Here is a 20,852-nt window from a genome sequence, read left to right on the forward strand (position 1 = left end):
GTAATTCACCTTAAATAAATTAGGTTGATTCAACGTTCGAGTCAGCACAAATTGATTTAATTTTTCGGCGTGCTATATTGCGTAACAACAATGCCCAATAAGAAATTTACGTTCGTTTTACATTAATTTGACATCTAACAACGTTGAATGATCCATTCACGCATTGCCGACGCTAATTTTGAAGACTGAATATATCGCATCAATAAAGTACATTGTGATGTCACTTGCATCCTGCTTATGTCAGACATCACCGTCCTGCTGGATCAATCAATAAAAACAATTCAAGCATAGACAGTAGAGTGGTTCAAAAAAATACAATTTTCTCGGAATCTTCCTCCACAAGGCTTAAAATGTGCCATTTCCCCATAGAAATGCCCTTGCAAAAAATTAGACTGATTGGAAGTCGTTTAAAGGTCAATCAGATTTTCACTTTTTTTACCACATTCTGCCTATGTCAAACCCTATCGCACACAGGCCGATATTGTGTACAAGACTTACAGAGAGGGTGCTATCACCTTGAAAACCACAGCAGAAAATGAGCTAGACTTCTATATGATGCAGAATTAAACTTAGTGTGTATGTAAACAGATTTATTAACTTAACACCCAGACCCAGCAAAGCAAAAATCTTATTTCCATACTAAACTATCGGCAATTCGGCATCTACCACTATTATTGAAAAACACTCGAAGCCGGCAGTAGTCTCATCAGTCATCACTTCAATCATTTTCATGAGACTCAGAAACAGTACCAGTACCTACTGCAGTTAGTAAGCATCCACAGGAAAATGTTTCCGGTGCCAACCAAAGCAACCTTAATCTCAACAAAGCCTGAAATGAGACTGTGACGAAAACAGTGGCCGAATGTCATATCTGATTTAACACCACAGTCCTTGATGTTAACATTGTATTTTAATTCAATTATTGTGATATTGATGGATGTCTCTTTGTGATAAAAGGAAAATTGTATTATGTTTAAACTTATTTAACCTATCAAAATAATTGAAGTGATGACTGATGAGACTACTGCCGGTTTCGAGTGTTTTTCAATAAAAATTGTAGATGCCGAATTGCCGATAGTTTAGTATGGAAATAAGATTTTTGCTTTGCTGGGTCTGGGTGTTAAGTTAATAAATCTGTTTACATACACACGAAGTTTAATTCTGCATCATATAGAAGTCTAGCTCATTCTCTGCTGTGGTTTTCAAAACAATAGGGGGCAATCGGGGCATTTCCCTCTCTGTAAGTCTTGTACACAATATCGGCCTGTGTGCGATAGGGTTTGACATAGGCAGAATGTGGTAAAAAAGTGAAAATCTGATTGACCTTTAAACAACTTCTAATCAGTCTAATTTTTTGCAAGGGCACTTCTATGGGGAAATGGCACATTTTAAGCCTTGTGGAGGAAGATTCCGAGAAAATTGTGTTTTTTTGAACCACTCTAATAGACAGTGTGTATTGTGATTTATCGGGTGCTTTGGTTGCTTTCTAATCCTTTGTGATTATAAGTGGCAAAGTACTTTATTCACAAGGCCGTTTGCGTAGATTTTTTTTCGGAACTTCATGGCGGACAAATGCAGCCGACGGAAGGGCGAGACCCGGCGGACAAAATGTTGGTTTTTGTAGGTTAATCGCGGCGATGGCCGCCTTCAGTTTTGAGGCCTGGGTTAGCGCAACTTATAGGTAATTTGACGTGACCAATGGGTAATTTGATAGACTCATGGGGCTTAAGGTAATTCCAACATGATCTTTACTTATAGGTCATATAACATTTGTCAATAAGTAAGAGCAAAATGTGTGCCTATCAGTGTCGTATTGGCCCATCAATTTTGAATAGTGATTTGGCACATCTTGGTGATGAATGTGAAAGAATGCTGAAGTGTGGAGCAGATTATTTACATCTTGATGTCATGGATGGTCATTTCGTTCCCAATCTCACGTTTGGTCATCCTGTGGTTGAGTGCATTAGGTCCACTATCTGTTACAAAAGTTTTTATTTTTAGAATATATATTATAATGTGTGTAGGCTAGCCTATCTGAAATTGAAAATGTGTCAATTGCATGCTTCTGATTTATATATTTATCATGCGTACTATTGTTTATATATCATATCCTTCCTTTTCAGTCTATTGCTTTCCATCTTACTGCACTAGAAAGTTATGTAGTGAGGTAGTGTAGTTTTTGTAGTAGGCTATTTCATTTATGTATTATATATTTTTGAATTATGTTCTTGTAAAAGACATCCCTGATTATGAGTTCTTGTTGCTTTTTTAATATTTTAAAAGTGTTTGCTGTTGAAAATACAGCTACACTTATATTTGAATCCACTAGTTGACTCTTAAAAATATTGTTCCACAGGAAAACTGTTGGACAAACTCCAACTTGTGAAGTACACATGATGGTGGCAAAGCCTGACCAGTGGGTCAAGTCTATGGCAGATGCCGGCGCCAACATTTACACTTTTCATATTGAAGCGTCACAAAATCCTCAGCAATTGATTAAAGAGGTATATTTTAGCTTCATTGCCTTTTCCTGAGTGATAAGGTAAAGGTGAGTCTCATACTTGATCCAAGCATCGGGGATGAGAAGATAAGGTTCTCATTAAGAGTCATTATACTAAGCCTTTGGCACTAATGAGAGTAGGGTGGCCAGTTCCTTTCTCTCGGCCACCTTTCCTTCAGCAACTATGCCCACCCAATTTATTACACCCTGGGTAGAGATGAGCGGTGTTGTTTAGCAACCAGCTTGAGGTGAAATTCTTGGATTGGCGCGAGACAGACCGAGGCAAAGGCGTCTGCCGAGGACGTTTTCCTAAGCCGAGAGTTGAACCAGGATTGCATGATTGGTAAGTGAGCGCCTTATCCGCTGCACCATCTCACTGCTCCCTGAGTGGCAGATCTTTGTTTATTTTTGCTGATAAAGATGCAGTCTTTCATAGCCTAAAAAGTTTCACAAAATCATTCAACGTTTCAAGTTTTTTGCTTGTACTTCTTACGTCATCAAAAAGCCTTCTTCATTTGGTAGTTACACAAAGATAGTAATCTATTTTATGGTTGCATTGTAGAGTGTTTCATATGATAATGCAATAATTTAAATTCCTCCAGCCAGTTGGATTAAAAAAGTGAGAAACTAAATGAGCTCATGAATATTATATGCAAACATGCACCTTAACAAACCGCATTTAAATCAAAATGTGTTGCTTAAGCGCACATTCCAAGAGGCGAACCAACAGAAAATGGTACACTTTACTTGACTGCATTCTGTATCACTATTAACTTGATCAATGATGTTCTGGTTGTGGGATTTAAGAAAACATTTTTTAATGAGTAAGTTTTGAGCTATTCACGAAAGAAAGCATCGAAAGATGTGCTGGCGCTTACCTGTTCTGCTTTATATGTGCAAAGAACATTGTTGCCTATAACTTCATAGTGACTTCATAAATACAGCCTTGCGCTCGATGTTAAACACTTGTCTCGTACTAGATTCGAGACGTAGGTATGAAGGCTGGTTGTGCTATCAAACCAGGGACTCCAGTCAAGGAACTAATTGATCTGATGCACACACAAATGGCTGATGTTGCGCTTGTCATGACCGTGGAGCCTGGTTTTGGTGGACAGTCTTTCATGCAGCCCATGATGGAAAAGGTAACGTTACTGTTGCCGGTGTTGCGTTTATGTTATGTTGTGAACCTAATCAATATCATTATATACTCAAGATACTGTATACTTCATCATCCATTCTACCTATCTTCAATCTTGCCGCATCCAGTGAAATCCATACATCTCGTTGTTTATACTATGCATCCCTGTCTTCATCCTTCCCGATTGTTGGGAGTGATTCTGTCTAGTTGCCATGTGTCTATGTCTTTTCTTACCAACTCTTCTGTGGTCTCCCAAGTTTTTTTCCCCTTGGACAGAAATCTCTTTCACCATTACTGGAGTCTTTTCATCATCCTACTACAGTAGAATTCGCCTATAACGGCACCTCTAGGGGATTGCAAAAACTGACGTTATAGCCGAATTGACGTTATAGACGAACTACCGCAAACTATTCTAAAACTGTCTTTTGATTAAAGAAAGAGGTGTATAATCCAGTCAGATTTACTGTGTACCACCAAACTGACAAAAGTCACGCAGAAAATACAGTAAACAAAGAAATTGTTTAAAAAAAAATAACCTACAGCGAAAGGTACAGGAAATTTGCGCAATACAGCTCGTTACATACAGTAGTAGAGAAGTTTTTACACGTGATAGTTTTTCACCGCGGGAAAAAAGTTAATTCAGTTAATTAAAGTCCCTGCTGCAAACGACGTAGCAAAATAAAGGGAAGACATTTTGCAAACAGCAGCGCTAACTGGATTAAAAGACTGACAGTTCGTGGTGAAGGTGATGGCTTAAAGTGACGTTATAAACGAACAAAAGACGTCTGGGGACCAATAAAGGGTGCTGTTACATGCGAATTGACGTTATAGGCGATGCTGTTGTAGCGGAACTACAATGTACGTAAAAGATAGGAATTCTGCCGGGACCGAGCGAAATGTGACGTAATAGGCGAATTGACGTTATAAACGAAGCCGTTATAGGCGAATTCTACTGTAATTTACTTCATACACCAGTACCGCACCGTACTTAAAGTGCCCTTGACAGGTTGGATCCAAGTATAGTAACTTTTTAAAGCATTTCCTAACGCAGAATTTGCGAACTTTTTAATCTTAACCTCGTAGCTCGACTGGTTAGGGCGTAATTTAATCAAACGACTGCTCCGCAGCGCCACCACAGGCAAAACTCCATATTTTACTGCTCTGGGACGACTTTGGTGGTATTACGTCATCCTAAGTGGACGTCGGTAGCAACGGATGAAACAAACGCTTCCTAGATGTAATTGGTGGATCACAGTTTGGTCGTAGTTGGTAAAAGCGGTTGCTTTTTTCGAAGATTTATTGTTTTTTGCAGTTTAATAAAACTGTACTGGAGACGTTCCTACAAAACCTAAAATATACTTGAAGCGAAAAATGAAGAAATCGTACGAATCACTATTCATATTTAATTCATCATCACTATTCAAAAATAAATAAAAGTTCTCTCTCATAATGTGCCATCAGTTGGCCATTGAAATCCTGTGTAACGGCCATCTGGATCTGGAAAAATGTTTCGGATTCGCCAAACAATGCATGACGGCATCACAATCCGATTGTTGCTTCCGAAAGCATCACCTTGTAGTATACACTCCAACACATGCCTGTAGGCATTTTTACTTGAGTGGTATTAACAAAATCATCTTCAGTGAAGTGAACATATACGACCAGTTTTCAAACACTTGAAGAAAACTTTGACCATTTTCTTCTCAGTACCTTCTTTTGTGGGAAAGTGGGAAAAGCACACGGTCTTTGTCACTGACAATGTCACATAAACAGCAATTTGTAGGCATTGCCTCAACCATAATTTAAAGGTACTGTTTGTGAGATACTGTTGTTACACTGCAAATGTCTATAGCCAGATTAGGACAAATAAAAAAGTATGAAAATTGTAGCCCTATGAAACTGCAATTTCAATTGAATTGAGATGCTGTTTGATAAAAGTAAACTCAACCTATTTGATCGAAACCTGATAGTAATAATAAGTTCACTTTTTCATTTCGGTAATTCTTAATTTGCACATGCTTTAGACCAACAGAGCCCCACACATTCACGTTTTGCAGTAGCCGTACCATACTTTACCAAGTCATTACAGAGAAAGAATGTATTCTTCCCGCTTACTGTGACGTCACAGCGGTGTTGCCGTTTTTATTTTCGCAATTGAATGAGTGCCAAATTCGCCGATGTCAACGAAAGTTTGCAAGCGTGTAACTTAGTAGCCTGTTGATATTTTTTACGATTTGCTGGTCAGGGAAGTTTGTTAGTGTCATCTTTTTGGTATCTTAGGTAAATTTAGCGAATTTATTTACCTGTCAGAGGCACTTTAATATTAGCCTACTGCTAGCCATTAGTTACTCATACTGAATGTGCTTCGTTTGAGCTGAGGTTAATTAACTTGTGAAGCTTTAGTTGACTACTAGTTTAGACACCTCTGTGGTCATGGTAGTCTGATCTAAATTACGTTTTTCGTGAAATTTTTGTCTCGTAGGTACAAGAATTGAGGAAAACCTACCCTTCCCTTGATATTGGTGTCGACGGCGGAGTGGGGCTTAACACAATCCAGTACTGTGCAGAAGCAGGTGAAAGGTTTTTAATTGGCGATAAAATTCTGCTTCCACCCTACGGCACCGTAACTAATTTGTTAGCAGTCCTGTATTTCCTTACTCGGTTGTGCTTGACACTGTCTGCTTTGTAAAGCGCTGAGAGCAACATACCGTATATCTGCGATAGGTACACCGCAAAAACACCTAACATCAAAACACGTATTATTATTTCAAAATTACTTTTCAAGGACTGGTAAAGTTGCAGTGGTGGGTTCCTGCCAATTTGTTCATGAATGATACAAAGCAAATGAAAGGTGTTTACATTGTCGGGATTAAATTAACTACAGAGTGTTGATGTATTGTATAGGCTATTGCAAAAGTAATTAAACAGTGTTTCAAAAAGCTTTGCATCGAGTCCTTTGGTGGTTAAGCTCTGCATGGAATTTAACCGAAATTTCTGTAGCTAAGGGGCAACATCAGACGTGATATTAAAAGATTCGAAATCTTACTTTAGATTTACACCTAAAGCTGTACAGCTGATCTTGCAAGTTGACGTAGGTGTTGTGACAAAGATATTTTGCTATTCCAGGCGCCAACATGATCGTATCAGGTTCAGCCATCATGAAAAGTAATGATCCGACGAAAGTTATCCTTGACCTCCGCACAGCCGTGCAAGAAGCCATTCAAACGAGCACTTTAGAACGATGATGTCAATTTGAACATTCTTGTAGAATTAAATCTTTAAAATATTCAGAGAAGTTCCTGTACAGCATTCAAGAAAACTTACACCTGGCTGAGCTGTCTGTGATAACGATTCGTTCAAATGGATTATTTTGTGGGGTCGATAGTCGAATCAGGAAAAGCATAAAAAGTAGCTTACCGTATGTTTTTTGTTAGTGACCGAGCTATGCAATTATTACGCTACTGTACTCCCGCCATTTCAAATCGACGATTGCCAACGTTAGATATTCGCTGCTGACGGTAACGTTACAAGCCTTGTACTCAATTTCAGACTATGTTTGTTTGTTTTTTCAAGAAAGCCGCACGCACCAGCCCTTCAATAAAACCATTATATTTCTCATCGGGACATACGGAGTATAATAGAAATTAGCATCAACAAAGTATGGCACCACCATCATATAAACGATTTATATTTGCTTTTGCGAAAACCAACGAATAGATCTTCTCACAATTAGATGACATCTAATACAGACATCTAATACGGGGTAAGAAAAAAATCAAGATAGCTCTCGTCTACCTGGCAAATGCGTGAAAAAATATTAGAATTAAAATGGAACAGTTCGCTATGGGTATCACTAATAGTGTCCAAGCATGCTTCAAAGATCCCTCTCATTTTACATTGGATCCTTTATGTTTTACGTAACAATAGGCCTTGTGAAATCACAAAATTGAAAAACAAAGAATACAAAGCGATAATTAAATAGATTTAGAAACAAAAAGAGAAATATCAATGGAAAATTTTTGTCGCCAAACATTCATTCAGTGTTGCATATTTTAGAATGGTCCAATTGTTCTTGCGAAGGCATCAAACTTCACCCCTGTTATCTCCAACATTATAATCAACCCAGTCCAGGGCTATGGGAGCGGATAGCATGGCGTCGGTTAGTTGAAAAGCTTCGCAAAGACGCAAAGCATGGGGCGCTATAGTGCGGCATGACTCAGCAGTCTCTTCGTTGACCTAATAATAAAAGTTTAAAGGTCAGAGAAAGTGGCGTTATCGCTAACACCAAAGTAATGTAAAAAAGGAATTTTAATCATGCTCAATCATTTAAGCTTTGTGACAGATAGAACTAACGAGGATTTTTCGAAACAATCCAGTAGGCTGTGTTCACTTGCAGAGCATCAAAAGAGATTTGGACGTCTCCATCAGATCAGACACATAATCATGCCAAGTGAACAACATAACCTACTTTTGTTGGGTTGGAGAAGACAAGTGAAAATATGCCGTAATTTTTTTTCCTACAGGTACATATTATTTGTCCTCCCCTATAGCTCAGTAGGTTAGCGCGTGACTTCGTGAACCGACGCTGATTCGTCTCTAGGGGTATGCGCTTGAGCAACGCATTCTAAGGACGGCTCTCTATTCAGCGGCACTTAATGGATGGATGATTCCTCGGCAACAACACTTCAACAATCGGAAAACTTCACTCTGTCAATCTCGGTAATCGGCCCTGCGTCAAAAGCCTAGCTGCAAGTATGCGAAACTTTGTCAGTCCGAGAATAAAGATTCAAAAACCAAACCCAAACCATTTATTTAAGCGGAAAGTCTCAAACCAACTACAAGTTTGTGAGCTTTGGAGCCTTACTTGTTTGGCGGCATTTGGTGATATCAGCTCGTAGGCAGCGAACCAGCCGAGGTCTCTCAAGATTGCATCAAGCAAAAACAACCTTCGGAGCTCCGACAAGATCGGCTTGAGAGACTCGTCTGTGCTTGGTGAATTCAACGCTGCTTTGACTTGCTGTGATATTAAAAGCTCACCAAACGCGTAAGCTGCTCCCTGAGTAAAAGAAGTTAATGGATTATTTTTAATTGCTGGAGGACCCTATTGCCTGAATTCAATACAATGAGAATGGATATTTTTCACCAATATAGGTGACACTGAAAAAACTAAATATTGTAAAATAAGTGTAGATGAGACGTTTTTGAATTTCATTTTCGTGCAAAGTTTCAGGCGACTGCAGAAGATTAAACTACAAAACTCTATTCTCATGACATTCAACTAACCTACGTCACAAGAAAGCAGACTGTGGAAGGATAATTTTTCAGAAAACAAAAAGCACAACTAACACTTTTGTCCATGCTGAGCAATGAATACACCAGCGATCCATCCAACAAAGCTAATTCGAAGCATGTATTGAAATAAAAAAATTGTGCTCTTACGGCAGTAGACAAATCAGCAATAAACATATTAACAACACTTTAATATTCACCAACCTGAACTAGATCGCTTTCTTGCATCATCCACGTTTCAAAAAGACCTTCTTTTCCCGCCTTCATCAGTTTCATCGCTAGCTCGGAAAATCTAGTCAGCTCCCTCGCTTCCAGGAGGAAGTGGAGATATTCATCGTTCTTGAGATCTAGAGATCAAAACCCGTTGTGCAATAAGTGAGTAAATGAACCCAAAGGTCTTTTATCCATATACCGGCTCAACAACGTCCCTCCAGCCGGCGTTTAAGATTTCATGGTCGTGGGTTTTGAAAGAAAATCCCTTAACTGAGAAAGATGATTGACCAATGTATTCGCACAGGCGCAGTAATTTTCATACAATGGAACCTTATGAAAGCTTCTCCAGTGCGAGTTGTTATTTTGTAAAAGCAAAACTAACCAATTGTTTTCATCGTAGCCGACACAAAGCATTGGATATCAATCTCTTAGTTACTTATGGTTATCCATACTAATAAAGCATCGCGGAATTGTTATTCCGCGTTAGTTTAAGTAAAACACATCCGCCTACCCTCAGGCACTGGGTCCAGTTTCTTCGGTTTAAACACTCCGAGCTTTTCCTTGGCAACTTTCTGCAAACATACAGTATAAATACTGTATTTAAATGGTAGTGTTGATGAATGCCAACATTGGCCAAATATCACCTAAGCTTGGTAAGGTAAGCTTGCTAACACGTCACAAACAAATGCATTTTATCAACTAAAGCAGCCTGCTACCTGCATCAGAACGCTGTTGTCACCTTCTGCCGTCATGGAAGCGTGTGCTGAGCCGAGGAAGGAACCGAATCGGTTGCAACTCAAGTAACCCTGGAAGATATGATGGAAACTTAAGCAACGTATTTTAAAGGTTCAAATTACTTTACTTCATCAGGCCATATGGCAAAACAGATCCATATTGAAATATGATAAACCGATTTAAGTAACTTTAATCTAAGGAAATCCACTTAGCGCAGGCAATAGGCCAATTTGACAAACGAATTGGAGCAGTGATTTTGATACAGTTAAACAATGTAGTTTACAATTGAAGTATGAAGTCCATAGTAATGGCTTCTTCAAATACTCCAATACAACTAAACGGTTTGAAAATTCCATGAAAAAAGTAACCTATCTGGTATGGCGATTAGCAAGAAGCGAACACAGTTTTCTATCTCCTATTTTGAACTTTATGTGCTATCTCACAACATTCTCTTGCCTTCAACTGCACTGCAGTATAAAATTTCGTAAATTTTGTTTTGTATGTTATTCGCTCTGAGGATGCGCATTGTCATGGTGCGCGAAACGTCAGTGAAGCAATAAATCAACTCATTTGTCTTCGTTTTTACTTTTATCAGGTGAACGTTGCAACTAGTGCTAGAAACAATAATTATCCTGATAAACAGCCAAACTTTTCAGTTTTCAGACCAGCACACCAGCAACGCGCACGGAATACAACTAATACCTGTCCCCCGCATCTCTCACGGGATACCGTCGTGACTTCTCCAACATGCCAGCCAACAAGAGCCTTGATTACACAGCACAAAGTGACGACTTCGCTGTGTAGCTTCGGATCGACCCTGTCGCTGTTTTGAGTGACAGCCCAACGCTCTTTGACGTAATCAAGCGCGATATTCATGACGTAGGTTCGAGCCAGAAGAGGAATCAAGGCTCGTTGTTGTAGCTGTAAAAAATTACAATGTTGGCACTTACTAAAAATCATGCATATTTTTTCATGCATGCATATTATTTTATTTATTCATGCATGCATATTTAGTGGTTCAGCATCAAACAGGGGATTCGCTTTCTAGAAAAAAAATTACCCTTCGAGCCACTTTTGTCTGCTTTGTGTCACTTTAGTTTAAAAATCCTTTATGAAAACATTTGCTCCAGTGTAATGTATGGATATTGGATACAGATACCGGTATACAAGAAAATCCAACACGTACGTGAAATCCTAAACTGCATAATGCGTATACGTATTCCACTTATGTACTGAACAGTGAACACTGCTTGACAAAACTATTCATTCATAATGTTCCAAATACAATCCAACCTGGTAAGCTAAAATCGGCATGTCTGATTTTCCTCGCGGCCCGACAGTGAGACGGGTAGCTGCATATCTCAGTGCGATGGTCAAACTGGCTTTTGCAGCTCCCATTGACATCGAAGCAATACAAATCCTACCAGAAAGCAACTGATCTGCAACGGTGAGGAATCGATCCCGGTTCCCTTTGATTGAAGTTGTGAACGTTCCGTCTTCACTGACGTCAGAGTATCTGCGGATTGTTAGATATTTTTCATTGTTACGGTACATTGTTAGAAGATATTTCTTAAATATAGATTGATCTTCATCAGTTGCGCTTTGTTTCGCAATGATATTGATTGTTGAGTGCACCAACTTCACTTTAGGATGAAAAACACCCTTGGATTGGATAAGTAGACACGAAAAGATCTCAAAATACAAATAATCTGAAAACTACGCATAAGCAGTTCACACATAAGGTAACAACACTCAGTACCCAGACAGCAAACCGGTTGTGTTTTACATTAATTCAACGTCTGCAGACGTTAAATCAATGTATAAAACGGCTGATTTTCTGTCTGGATAGACTATCTGTAGTAGGTAATGTTCATGTAAAATCATTCATTCCCTGAACAAAAAAGTACATTTACTTGTTTAACAAATTTTCTCTTGGAACACGAACATTGTCGAAAAACAACTTGGCGTTATCAACTCCATTCAAAGCCATCTTGTGTCCCATGTCCTCCACTCGTACTCCTGGCATGACCTTCATGTCATCGTCTCGGATGGGCACAAGGATTCCATGAATCCCCTTCCAATCTCCATCTACTTGCAACTACACACCCAAAAGAAAATCATGACGTTTAAAAGTAACGTGGATAAAAATTAAGACCAACACCTTCCTCATCACAAGTTTACCCACAAAAGCAACGAAACCTTAACTCTTGGTTCTGTGTTGTGGGTTTTGCATACATTTTGTACACAAAGCGAAAGTTATGGGCATTGAAAGAGGTATGAAGTTCACTCAATGGCGAAAAACATGTGAGATTGAGTTATAGACACAAATTCTTTTGCATTTCTTTGGCAGCTTTCTGCAAGTTATAGACACAAACTCTTAAAAAAATGTTGATTTAACGTTACGGTAGATAATGACGGTTTTAATATTCTCTGATATCACCAGTGGTGAGATTCAGCCGGTTCAAGCAAGCCTAGTCTTAAGGTATGCGAACCCATTGATAGAGTGAAACAAGTTGTTGATGCAGGCAATGTAGAGCAGGTTCTTATATATTTCATAACAGTAAAAAAAGCTTTGAGGAAACTTAATTGACAAGAAATTTACAATCAAACCATTTGATGTCAACCGCTAGCAATGACAAACGCTTGGTTGCTTACTTGAGCAAACACAATAATGTGTTTGGCATGTACAGCACCGTTAGTAATCCAGTACTTTTGCGCCAAAGTGGAAGGAGTGTTTACGATAAATTCTTTGGTCTCCTAAATGAAACAACAAACCATGACACATTACATATTGGGTCATTCCATGCCAAATGAGCAAATTTTTTGGAAAAATTACACCACATGTCATAGATTTTATTGAAATTTGGCATACTTGTAGATGTCGAAGAAATATAAAGAATGCAAAAAAAATTTTTGAAAAATTTCAAACATTGGTGGAGTTATGGGCATTGGAAAAATCACCATTTTTGCCTGTTCCACTTCAGTGATTTTGTCCAATTTTTTGTCATATTTCTAATTTCTTATCCTACGATCATACAATATGGCTGAAAATTGCTAAACAGACATTTTAAGATCCAAGGAATCCAAAAATGTAAACTAAAAAGTTGACAGAGAACTTCTTGATATGATTATAAAGGTTTCAACTTGCTACATGCATTTTTCGGAGGCCAAACTTTGGGGGCCTATAAAAAAAATGGGTATAAAAATTAAGAACTGAAATTCACATGTTTTATACTTATACCAATACACTTTCATGTCAAATAAAAAAATTGAATTAATTTTGATAACTACTATGATAAAAGTTAGATTTTCTGACTTGCAAATTTTGGCTTTTTTTACACTCATTGTTTAAGATTTTTGTCTATGACATCACAATTTACATTATTGCTTGTTGATGACATCACAATTTACATATTGTTTGTCATGACAATTGTTATGTAGCTCATGAATGAATTGAATACTGGTAATACACTAAGGTTTAGTGCAGTAGGCCATGCACCATAGTAGTGGTAACTTGTAGAGTTATTGAGTTAATTACTCTTTTAACTGTGATTTCAATTTTAGGTTGTCCTATTAGCAATGTATTATTCCTAACATGCTCCACAGATCTTGCAACCAGAAAAGATACTTTTCCCACTGTTCAAGTGTTCAAAGCCCGTCTACCTGCTTGAAGCAGAGAAATGTCAAGGTTCATAATAAACATGTTCATCTGTTTCTGCAAGTCCACCAATGTCCAAAAACCCAATGCTTCTAGCAAAGTGAATTTTTATGGTACAATACCTTATTTTTTTCCAATGTCATAATGCTGTGATGAATCCATAACAATTGTGTTATTGTAAAACTAATGTAGTACTAATAATATGATAACTACTATAGTGCATGGCCTACAACGTTAAACCTTAGTGTATTACCAGTATTCAATTCATTCATGAGCTGCATTATGACAAACAATATGTACATTGTGATGTCATCCACAAGCAATAATGTAAATTGTGATGTCATAGACAAAAATCTTGAACAATGAGTGTAAAAAAGGTCAAAATTTGCAAGTCAGAAAATCTAGCTTTTATCATAGTACAACATAAATTATATTACATTAAAAAAAGTTTTTAATGTAAATGTAATTTTTAAAGGTTCCACAACATAAATTATATTACATTAAAAAAAATTTTGAAATACTATTGTGAGTGTTAACCTGGTCAAATGGTTTAAGGTTTAGACTTGAAAAAAAACTATTGATTTATTTTCTTAATGATTGCTTTCTGCGTTAGGTTGATCGCCCATTTGAGGAAGTGTCATAGTACCTGATCACCTTTACCAGTTAGTTTTTCTCACTTTTGATCATAGATTGGTTTTTCTAGTTTTTCCATCCCTTGTCACCTATTTCTGCCGCATTGATTGCTAACCTTTTGCATCTTGCAAGTTTAGCATGATGATGTAATAGAAGCGTTTGTTCCATATTGCACCGTCATAAGCATTTCTTAATGATACTTGTAAATTTCATCTCAATTATTCTACTTTTTACTGCTGCTTGTACGGACAGTTTTAGTAAGTTACCGTATCAAAATGTTGCAATATTTTCTGTATTTGGTATATTTAGCAATACTATGAAGAAAAAAAAGAAATGATAAAGAATAAAGCAAGGATATGAAGGTTTTGGACATTCAGTGACTTTTATTTTTTTATTTATTTAACATGTAAATTTGCGTTTTTTTTGGGCTAGTTGTGCTAATAGTAATCTTCTGTAATTTTTTCGTTTCGATCCAGTTGTGCTGATGAATCCTATAGGAAGAAAACTGGTTCCACAACATAAATTATATTACATTAAAAAAAATTTTGAAATACTATTGTGAGTGTTAACCTGGTCAAATGGTTTAAGGTTTAGACTTGAAAAAAAACTATTGCTTTATTTTATCATAGTAGTTATCAAAATTAATTCAATTTTTTTATTTGACATGAAAGAGTATTGGTATAAGTCCAATACATGTGAATTTCAGTTCTTAATTTTTATACCCATTTTTTTTAAAGCCCTCAAAGTTTGGCCTCCGAAAAATGCATGTAGCAAGTTGAAACCTTTATAATCATATCAAGAAGTTCTCTGTCAACTTTTTAATTTACATTTTTGGTTTCCTTGGATCTTAAAATGTCTGTTTAGCAATTTTCAGCCATTTTGTTTGATCATAGGTTAAGAAATTAGAAATACTATAGGAAATTGGACAACATCACTGAAGCGGAACAGGCAAAAATGGTGATTTTACTAATGACCATAACTCTGCTAATATTTAAATTTTTTCAAAATTTTTTTTGTATTCTTCATATTTTTTTGACATCTACAAGTATGCCAAATTTCAAAAAAATCTATGACATGTGGTGTGGTGTAACCAATTTGCTCATTTGGCATGGAATGACCCTATTACGTTTTTGTATTTGTTTAAATGCTAGTTCATGGATTCGCCAATGGCCTAACTAATAGCGTTACTTTGAAACATTTTCACGCCTGATGTCTCGCGTGCAAGTCAAACAAACAACACAAACCTAAACTACGATAGTCAAACATAAGCCAAGCACGGTATAGATAAGCTCCAAAAAAGATGGTTATGGAATGGTCAAATTTTCTTAATTCTAAAGAAAATCTAATGTTATAAGTAAATTTCACATCTCCAATTAATGAATAGAGGAGCAATCATGGAAGCGTTTGAGGTCTTCCTCAAACTATGACTTCAACCAAGGAACCAGGTACGAGTACCATACTGCCAGAGAAAGAAAGCACACATTTCCATGACGATATTACATTACACGTCATCAGCAGAACGTACTTTATCATAAACAGCCGTAGTTTCCATCTCCACCGCATTGTTGCCGTAGCCCAGCTCGGTCAATCCAAAGCATCCAATATCTTTGAGCGAGTCAATTCCTGCCGCAGAACAAATCGGTAATCGTAACCTTTGATTCGAACAATGCGTTAATGATTACATAGTCAAGGACCACTTGAACTAACCTTTAATCAGTTTGTCATGGTGTATCTTCGTGCCCAGTTTAATCACCGTCCCACCAAACAGGTTAAACTGAACCTAAACAAATTATATACAATACATTAAATATGTAAAAGTGCAATAAGCAAAAATCAAAGACACCGAATTCTTTCCTTTTGAAACATTGTAGAAATGACAATTGATATGATAAACCAACAAATAAACTACCAACCAAATAATAAGTAATCCAGGCAGTAAATCAATCAGTCGCTAAATTAATGTATTGCAAAAACAACTGACTTACTAGCTGAGTAGATTTCAAGCAAGACATGTAAATGTAATAAAAAACAAAGTAGGCTACATATTGCAAAGTAGTCAAAAATTGCGTTGTATAGAGCTCACTCCCACAAAAGCTATGTGCCAGTACCTACACCAACTCAAATGCCTTGTGTGATTGAGTTACCAATCTCAAAAAAATAAAATTGCAATAACGTTACTTACTGTCATTTTTGTAGTCATGGCTGGGTCAATGATGGCTGATATCTCATGGGCTGCAAAAATCCGCAGCGGGTTGTGCCAAAAGTCGGTAACCGAAATAAAATCGTTCTAAACATAAACTTAAAAATAGAAAAATCTAGTGATTGAAAACAATTCATTGGCAAAATAAATAAACTAGATTTTATCATTTCTTCCGAACCAACTTTCTCTTGAAATCTACTACCTCATACTAATATTCATTCTTTGAATAAAAGCTTTTTAAAAAGGTCCCAATGAAATCGAAATAATACCACGTCTAGTCGTCTATTGCTATACAATGAATTAAAAATAGAGTAAAAATACACTCACATCACAGATCCTTTGCAACCGTTGAAGAGCAATGTCCCTTTCTTCTGCCAAGGAAATGTCATACCGTGGCGTCATAACTGGATCGCTCATAAATGCTCGAAAGTCCTTCCTCATTTTGTGGTTGTCATGATCAAGTAATTCAGACATTTTTTCCACATTAAAAGCTAACCTTGGATTGGAACCACTGACCGCTTCCCATTGTTGCCTGAAAAATAAAACATTGTCAGGGAAAAAATGGCACATTATTCTAAAATATGTACTATGTAGTTTGTATAGACATTAATTCACGAAAAATCATAACAGTCCAGGTGACTTTATTTCAAATACATAAATAAAAAGAATACCAAATGTAACTCATAGCCTGCCTTATGTCAGCTGGGGTCATTTTGTTGTTAGATTGATAGACAACATTGTTGTTGTTGAAGTGTCTCTTACTTTGGACAGCAGAAGAAACAACCTGATTAATAATACAAAATTATTCAGCCATACGTGTAAAGTAAACTGCATTGTAGCCTATATAGATACAGCAGAAAGCTTAAGACAGGTTTGAGTAGCGTACAACTTTAAAAACATAAATTGGTTCGGACATAACATAAAATGCAACAGATATTATTAACATCATAACAGAGTGTTCACTGCGATTAACAAAGCTAAGCAGATGATGTCAAAAAGAAATGTGTAAAATGCGTTACTTAACATGTAGTCAGCTTTTCAGGTCTGGATCATGTTCACAAAATTTTATTTCTTCATTTTTTCGACTTACCTTTGGCCCTGTATAAAGTAGGTGCACACATAAGAATACAGTGCTAGTTGTGTCACATACATATTTGAGAGGAAAATTTAATTTATATAATATAATTCAAACAATGAATTTTCATTCTTCATATAGATTGAAAGTATATTCATGCTCACTTGCTCAGTGATGCAATAACTGCCAAATTCACGAGAATTGAAAGACTGAGAGTGACATATAGATTATATATGAATCACTTTGGATAAACATAGTCAAAAAGATGATATGCCAAAAATTATATTATGATTAGAGATGTACCGATATATCGGTATCGGTGCTATCGGCCATTTTTTGAGTATCGGTATCGGCAAAATTTGGCCGATACTGTGGCCGATACTAAACACGTAAAAAAAGGCGTTTGCTGCGGATTTTCTACAGAAGCAAAGATATAATTTTTTTAAAGTAGTAACTAACGTCACATTGATGTAGAAAAATAACAACCTGTTCAAATTTTTGCTACGTCACACTCCCATGACTTCTTGCGCGCAAGTTTTAACATTGGTTGCTTAGAGTGATTCTTTCACTTAAACAAAACATTTTGTTTCAGCGGTTTTGCGTTGTTCGATTCTTAAGTTGTGTAAGGAGACTCAATTTCTCCAATATTTATCATTTGTGTTTCTTTTTTACTCTCAGCAGAGTATAAAACTTGTAAAAGTTTTTCATCCATACAACGTCATGAATTAAATTATTATATCTCAAATCGGCATAACAACGTGACATCATCTAAACGTAACAGAAATAGCGAAGAGCAAGTATCACTATAAAAAAACACAAAAATGCAACGCAAATAGGCAACATCAAAAGACATAGACGTTCTTTGACTTGTCAGCAGCAAGTGGTGATAACTGTGGCTGTGGGAGTTTGTTGCGCAGCCTACTTAGCCTACTCTGACATTGTTTAAGCTTGATGAGTTTATTACAACGAAAGGTGGAAATTAAATCACAAACTGATAGAACCAGCTTACTAAAAACAACCAAGTTACATGGGTTTTTTAAACGTTTAGCAACGTAAAAACGATGCAAAATTATACATTTTTGCTACCTTAGTAGTCTTGGCCTGGCAAAAGCTTCTCAACCAAACGACAAGCGCCCTTAGGGGTAGAACCTTGGACATACTGATATCCAATTGAACGAACCCGAACCATCAGATGTTAGGTTGTCCGTCCAATTGTGGCCATTTCAGCATTCAGCCAGAGAGTTGATTATTACTTTAAACTTTTTTTGGTAATTACACAACAAACAAGAGCAATAGCAGTGGTGGGAAGTTGCATTTTTCCTTTGTTCCGAGAAACGCAACCTTGATGATGTCATGAACAGCGTAGCTTCTGATTGGTTGATGGTTCGTGGTTCAATGGGATATCAGTATGTTAAAGTGCCTACCGCCCTTAGGTTGCATATTACTTGTCGAATAGTTTTTGTACGACTACACAAATGACTTGGTTTACATTTTACATCTTATTATCAATTATGATTGCCTATTTGGAGAGTTTGCGCAAACCCTGTATTAATTTTTCAGAAACCCCAATTATGATAATGATATCATGTTTCTTCCCTTATACCCCAGTTCTCAATCACGGAAGCCTTTCATTACTAAAACCTACTATTACGACACAATATTGAGTTGGGATTGGATTCTTGAATCTTCAAGTGCCAAGGACTTCCAATTCCGTTCATTGTCACTCATAATGACGTAAAAATGCCCCCTTTGGCACCTAATGTTGCCCATTTAAAGTTCCCCTTGCTGCTCTATAAATTTCCAAATTTGGTTGGTTTTGTGGCGTATTTTGGAATTTATTTATTGTAAGCGCCAAACTTGAACACAACTAATTTTGAATTTAGGGGATTTTTTAGTTTTAGACTAATTTGTCACTGTGTCAGTGTCAGTCGCCAATTCAAAGCTTTTTTTAATAGTTTTATGTAAATAAGGTAAAACTTAGCATTTGATATAATTACTTGCAAATACCAAAATTGCTTCTTTTTGTAACACTAAAGTATCGGCCAAAATATCGGTATCGGCCTAAAAAAGTGATATCGGTATCGGCCAAAATATTGGTATCAGTACATCTCTAATTATGATGAACGTATTTTTAATCTTAGAAGAAAATGCAGAAAAAAATGAAGTACAGTAGCACGCTTTTCATATTTTATAGCAAGTACTACTACTACAGTATCATAGCCGATGCAGCCGTTGATGAACTAGGGGTGCAACCTAGTTCGTACCTTGAACCATTCGTACAGTCAGTTTGTACCCTGAAAAGATCGAGAGAAAAAATTAAAAAAAGCCGAAGTCGCTGATCGCAGTTTAATAGCACAAAGCCGAAGTCGCTGATCGGAGTTTCCCCAAACAATTGGAAACAAATAACAAACTCGAGGGTTAGGGTTAGCGGAAACTGCAGTTAGCGGAAACTGCAAAACTGCGGAAAAATGTTTGCGGAAACTGCGATCAGCGAGGGTTAGAGCATAGATTACTCTATGGTTAGAGTTAGGGTAAGCGGAAACTGCGGAAAAATGTTTGCGGAAACTGCGATCAGCGAGGGTTAGAACATAGATTACTCTATGGTTAGGGTAAAGGTTAGCGGAAACTGCGGAAAAATGTTTGCGGAAACTGCGATCAGCGAGGGTTAGAGCATAGAATACTCTATGGTTAGAATTAGGGTAAGGGTAAACGGAAACTGCGGAAAAAATTTTGCGGAAACTGCGATCAGCGAGGGTTAGGGTTAGAGCATAGATTACTCTATGGTTAGAGTTAGGGTTAGCAGAAACTGCGGAAAAATCGTTGCGGAAACTGCGATCAGCGGACTTCGGCTTTGAGCTATTTTTTTCTTAATCTTTTCAGGGGGAAAATTTTAAAATGATTGCGGAAACTGCGATCAGCGACTTCGGCTGTTTTTAATTTTTTCTTTCGATCTTTTGAAGGTACGAACTGACGGTCCGAACTGTTCATGGTACGAACTAGGTTGCATCCATGAACTAGCAAGTAAAAGATGTAAAATAAATAAATAAAAGATTTTGCTTTGCTTACCTGAAGAATGTCTCAGTGCAACAGAAAGTTGCCGAACATTGCTTAAATAATTATTACCACGAGCAAGTAAGCGCAGTGCTGCCATTTATTTTCAATTTAACCACTGTAACACTGTGACTACAAAGACATGAATTAGAAACCATCATAATTATGACTGCTTACATTGAAAATAAACTGAAGGTAACTTAATTTAATGAAATGTTGTTGTCTCTTTTCATACTTCAACCATATAAACTTCAGTGTAATGAAATGAAAACAAAAATGGCATGATTGCTTTTTATAACATTTAGTTTAAGAGTGTCTATTTTATGACACAAATACCACAGATGAAGCAAAATCATGTAT

At 36.9% G+C, this 20,852-nt stretch overlaps 2 protein-coding genes across 3 annotated transcripts; one reads left to right on the plus strand and one right to left on the minus strand.

Annotated features, from left to right (window-relative positions):
- The first annotated feature begins 1,762 nt into the window (after positions 1-1,762).
- Positions 1,763-7,254, plus strand: LOC145769655 (ribulose-phosphate 3-epimerase-like). The gene is made up of 5 exons (XM_082581324.1): positions 1,763-1,967; positions 2,357-2,504; positions 3,481-3,642; positions 6,121-6,211; positions 6,765-7,254. The coding sequence occupies exons 1-5, from the start codon at positions 1,792-1,794 to the stop codon at positions 6,881-6,883; spliced, it is 696 nt and encodes a 231-aa protein (XP_082437450.1). The 5' UTR covers positions 1,763-1,791; the 3' UTR covers positions 6,884-7,254.
- A 6-nt stretch (positions 7,255-7,260) lies between these two features.
- Positions 7,261-20,620, minus strand: LOC145769654 (uncharacterized). 2 transcript variants are annotated; one of them, XM_082581322.1, is made up of 16 exons: positions 20,508-20,620; positions 17,391-17,464; positions 17,059-17,150; positions 16,694-16,898; positions 16,349-16,453; positions 15,874-15,946; positions 15,692-15,789; positions 12,531-12,632; positions 11,789-11,973; positions 11,169-11,391; positions 10,578-10,796; positions 9,857-9,946; positions 9,652-9,712; positions 9,132-9,274; positions 8,503-8,694; positions 7,261-7,874 (listed from the first exon to the last, which is right to left on the minus strand). In XM_082581322.1, exons 3-16 carry the CDS (start codon positions 17,076-17,078, stop codon positions 7,722-7,724), a joined length of 1,869 nt encoding a protein of 622 aa, XP_082437448.1. In that variant the 5' UTR covers positions 17,079-17,150; positions 17,391-17,464; positions 20,508-20,620; the 3' UTR covers positions 7,261-7,721. The 2 variants fall into 2 exon arrangements, with proteins under 2 accessions (XP_082437448.1, XP_082437449.1); XM_082581323.1 differs by lacking the exon at positions 17,391-17,464.
- Between the last annotated feature and the right edge of the window lie 232 nt (positions 20,621-20,852).

This window comes from Aplidium turbinatum, chromosome 4 (genome assembly GCF_918807975.1).
Source record: "Aplidium turbinatum chromosome 4, kaAplTurb1.1, whole genome shotgun sequence".
Lineage (NCBI taxonomy): Eukaryota > Metazoa > Chordata > Ascidiacea > Aplousobranchia > Polyclinidae > Aplidium > Aplidium turbinatum.

What these genes read in the sequence shown, in the direction of transcription:
- LOC145769655 (XM_082581324.1), top strand. Translation starts at nt 1,792, where the DNA reads ATGTGTGCCTATCAGTGTCGTATTGGCCCATCAATTTTGAATAGTGAT. An exon ending in TGCAGCCCATGATGGAAAAG is followed by an intron (nt 3,643 to 6,120) that starts GTAACGTTACTG and finishes TTTGTCTCGTAG; the next exon opens with GTACAAGAATTGAGGAAAAC. An exon ending in CCAGTACTGTGCAGAAGCAG is followed by an intron (nt 6,212 to 6,764) that starts GTGAAAGGTTTT and finishes TTGCTATTCCAG; the next exon opens with GCGCCAACATGATCGTATCA.
- LOC145769654 (XM_082581323.1), bottom strand. Translation starts at nt 17,078, where the DNA reads ATGACCCCAGCTGACATAAG. An exon ending in GTGAGAGATGCGGGGGACAG is followed by an intron (nt 9,947 to 10,577) that starts GTATTAGTTGTA and finishes CATATCTTCCAG; the next exon opens with GGTTACTTGAGTTGCAACCG. An exon ending in CACCAAATGCCGCCAAACAA is followed by an intron (nt 7,875 to 8,502) that starts GTAAGGCTCCAA and finishes TTTTATTATTAG; the next exon opens with GTCAACGAAGAGACTGCTGA.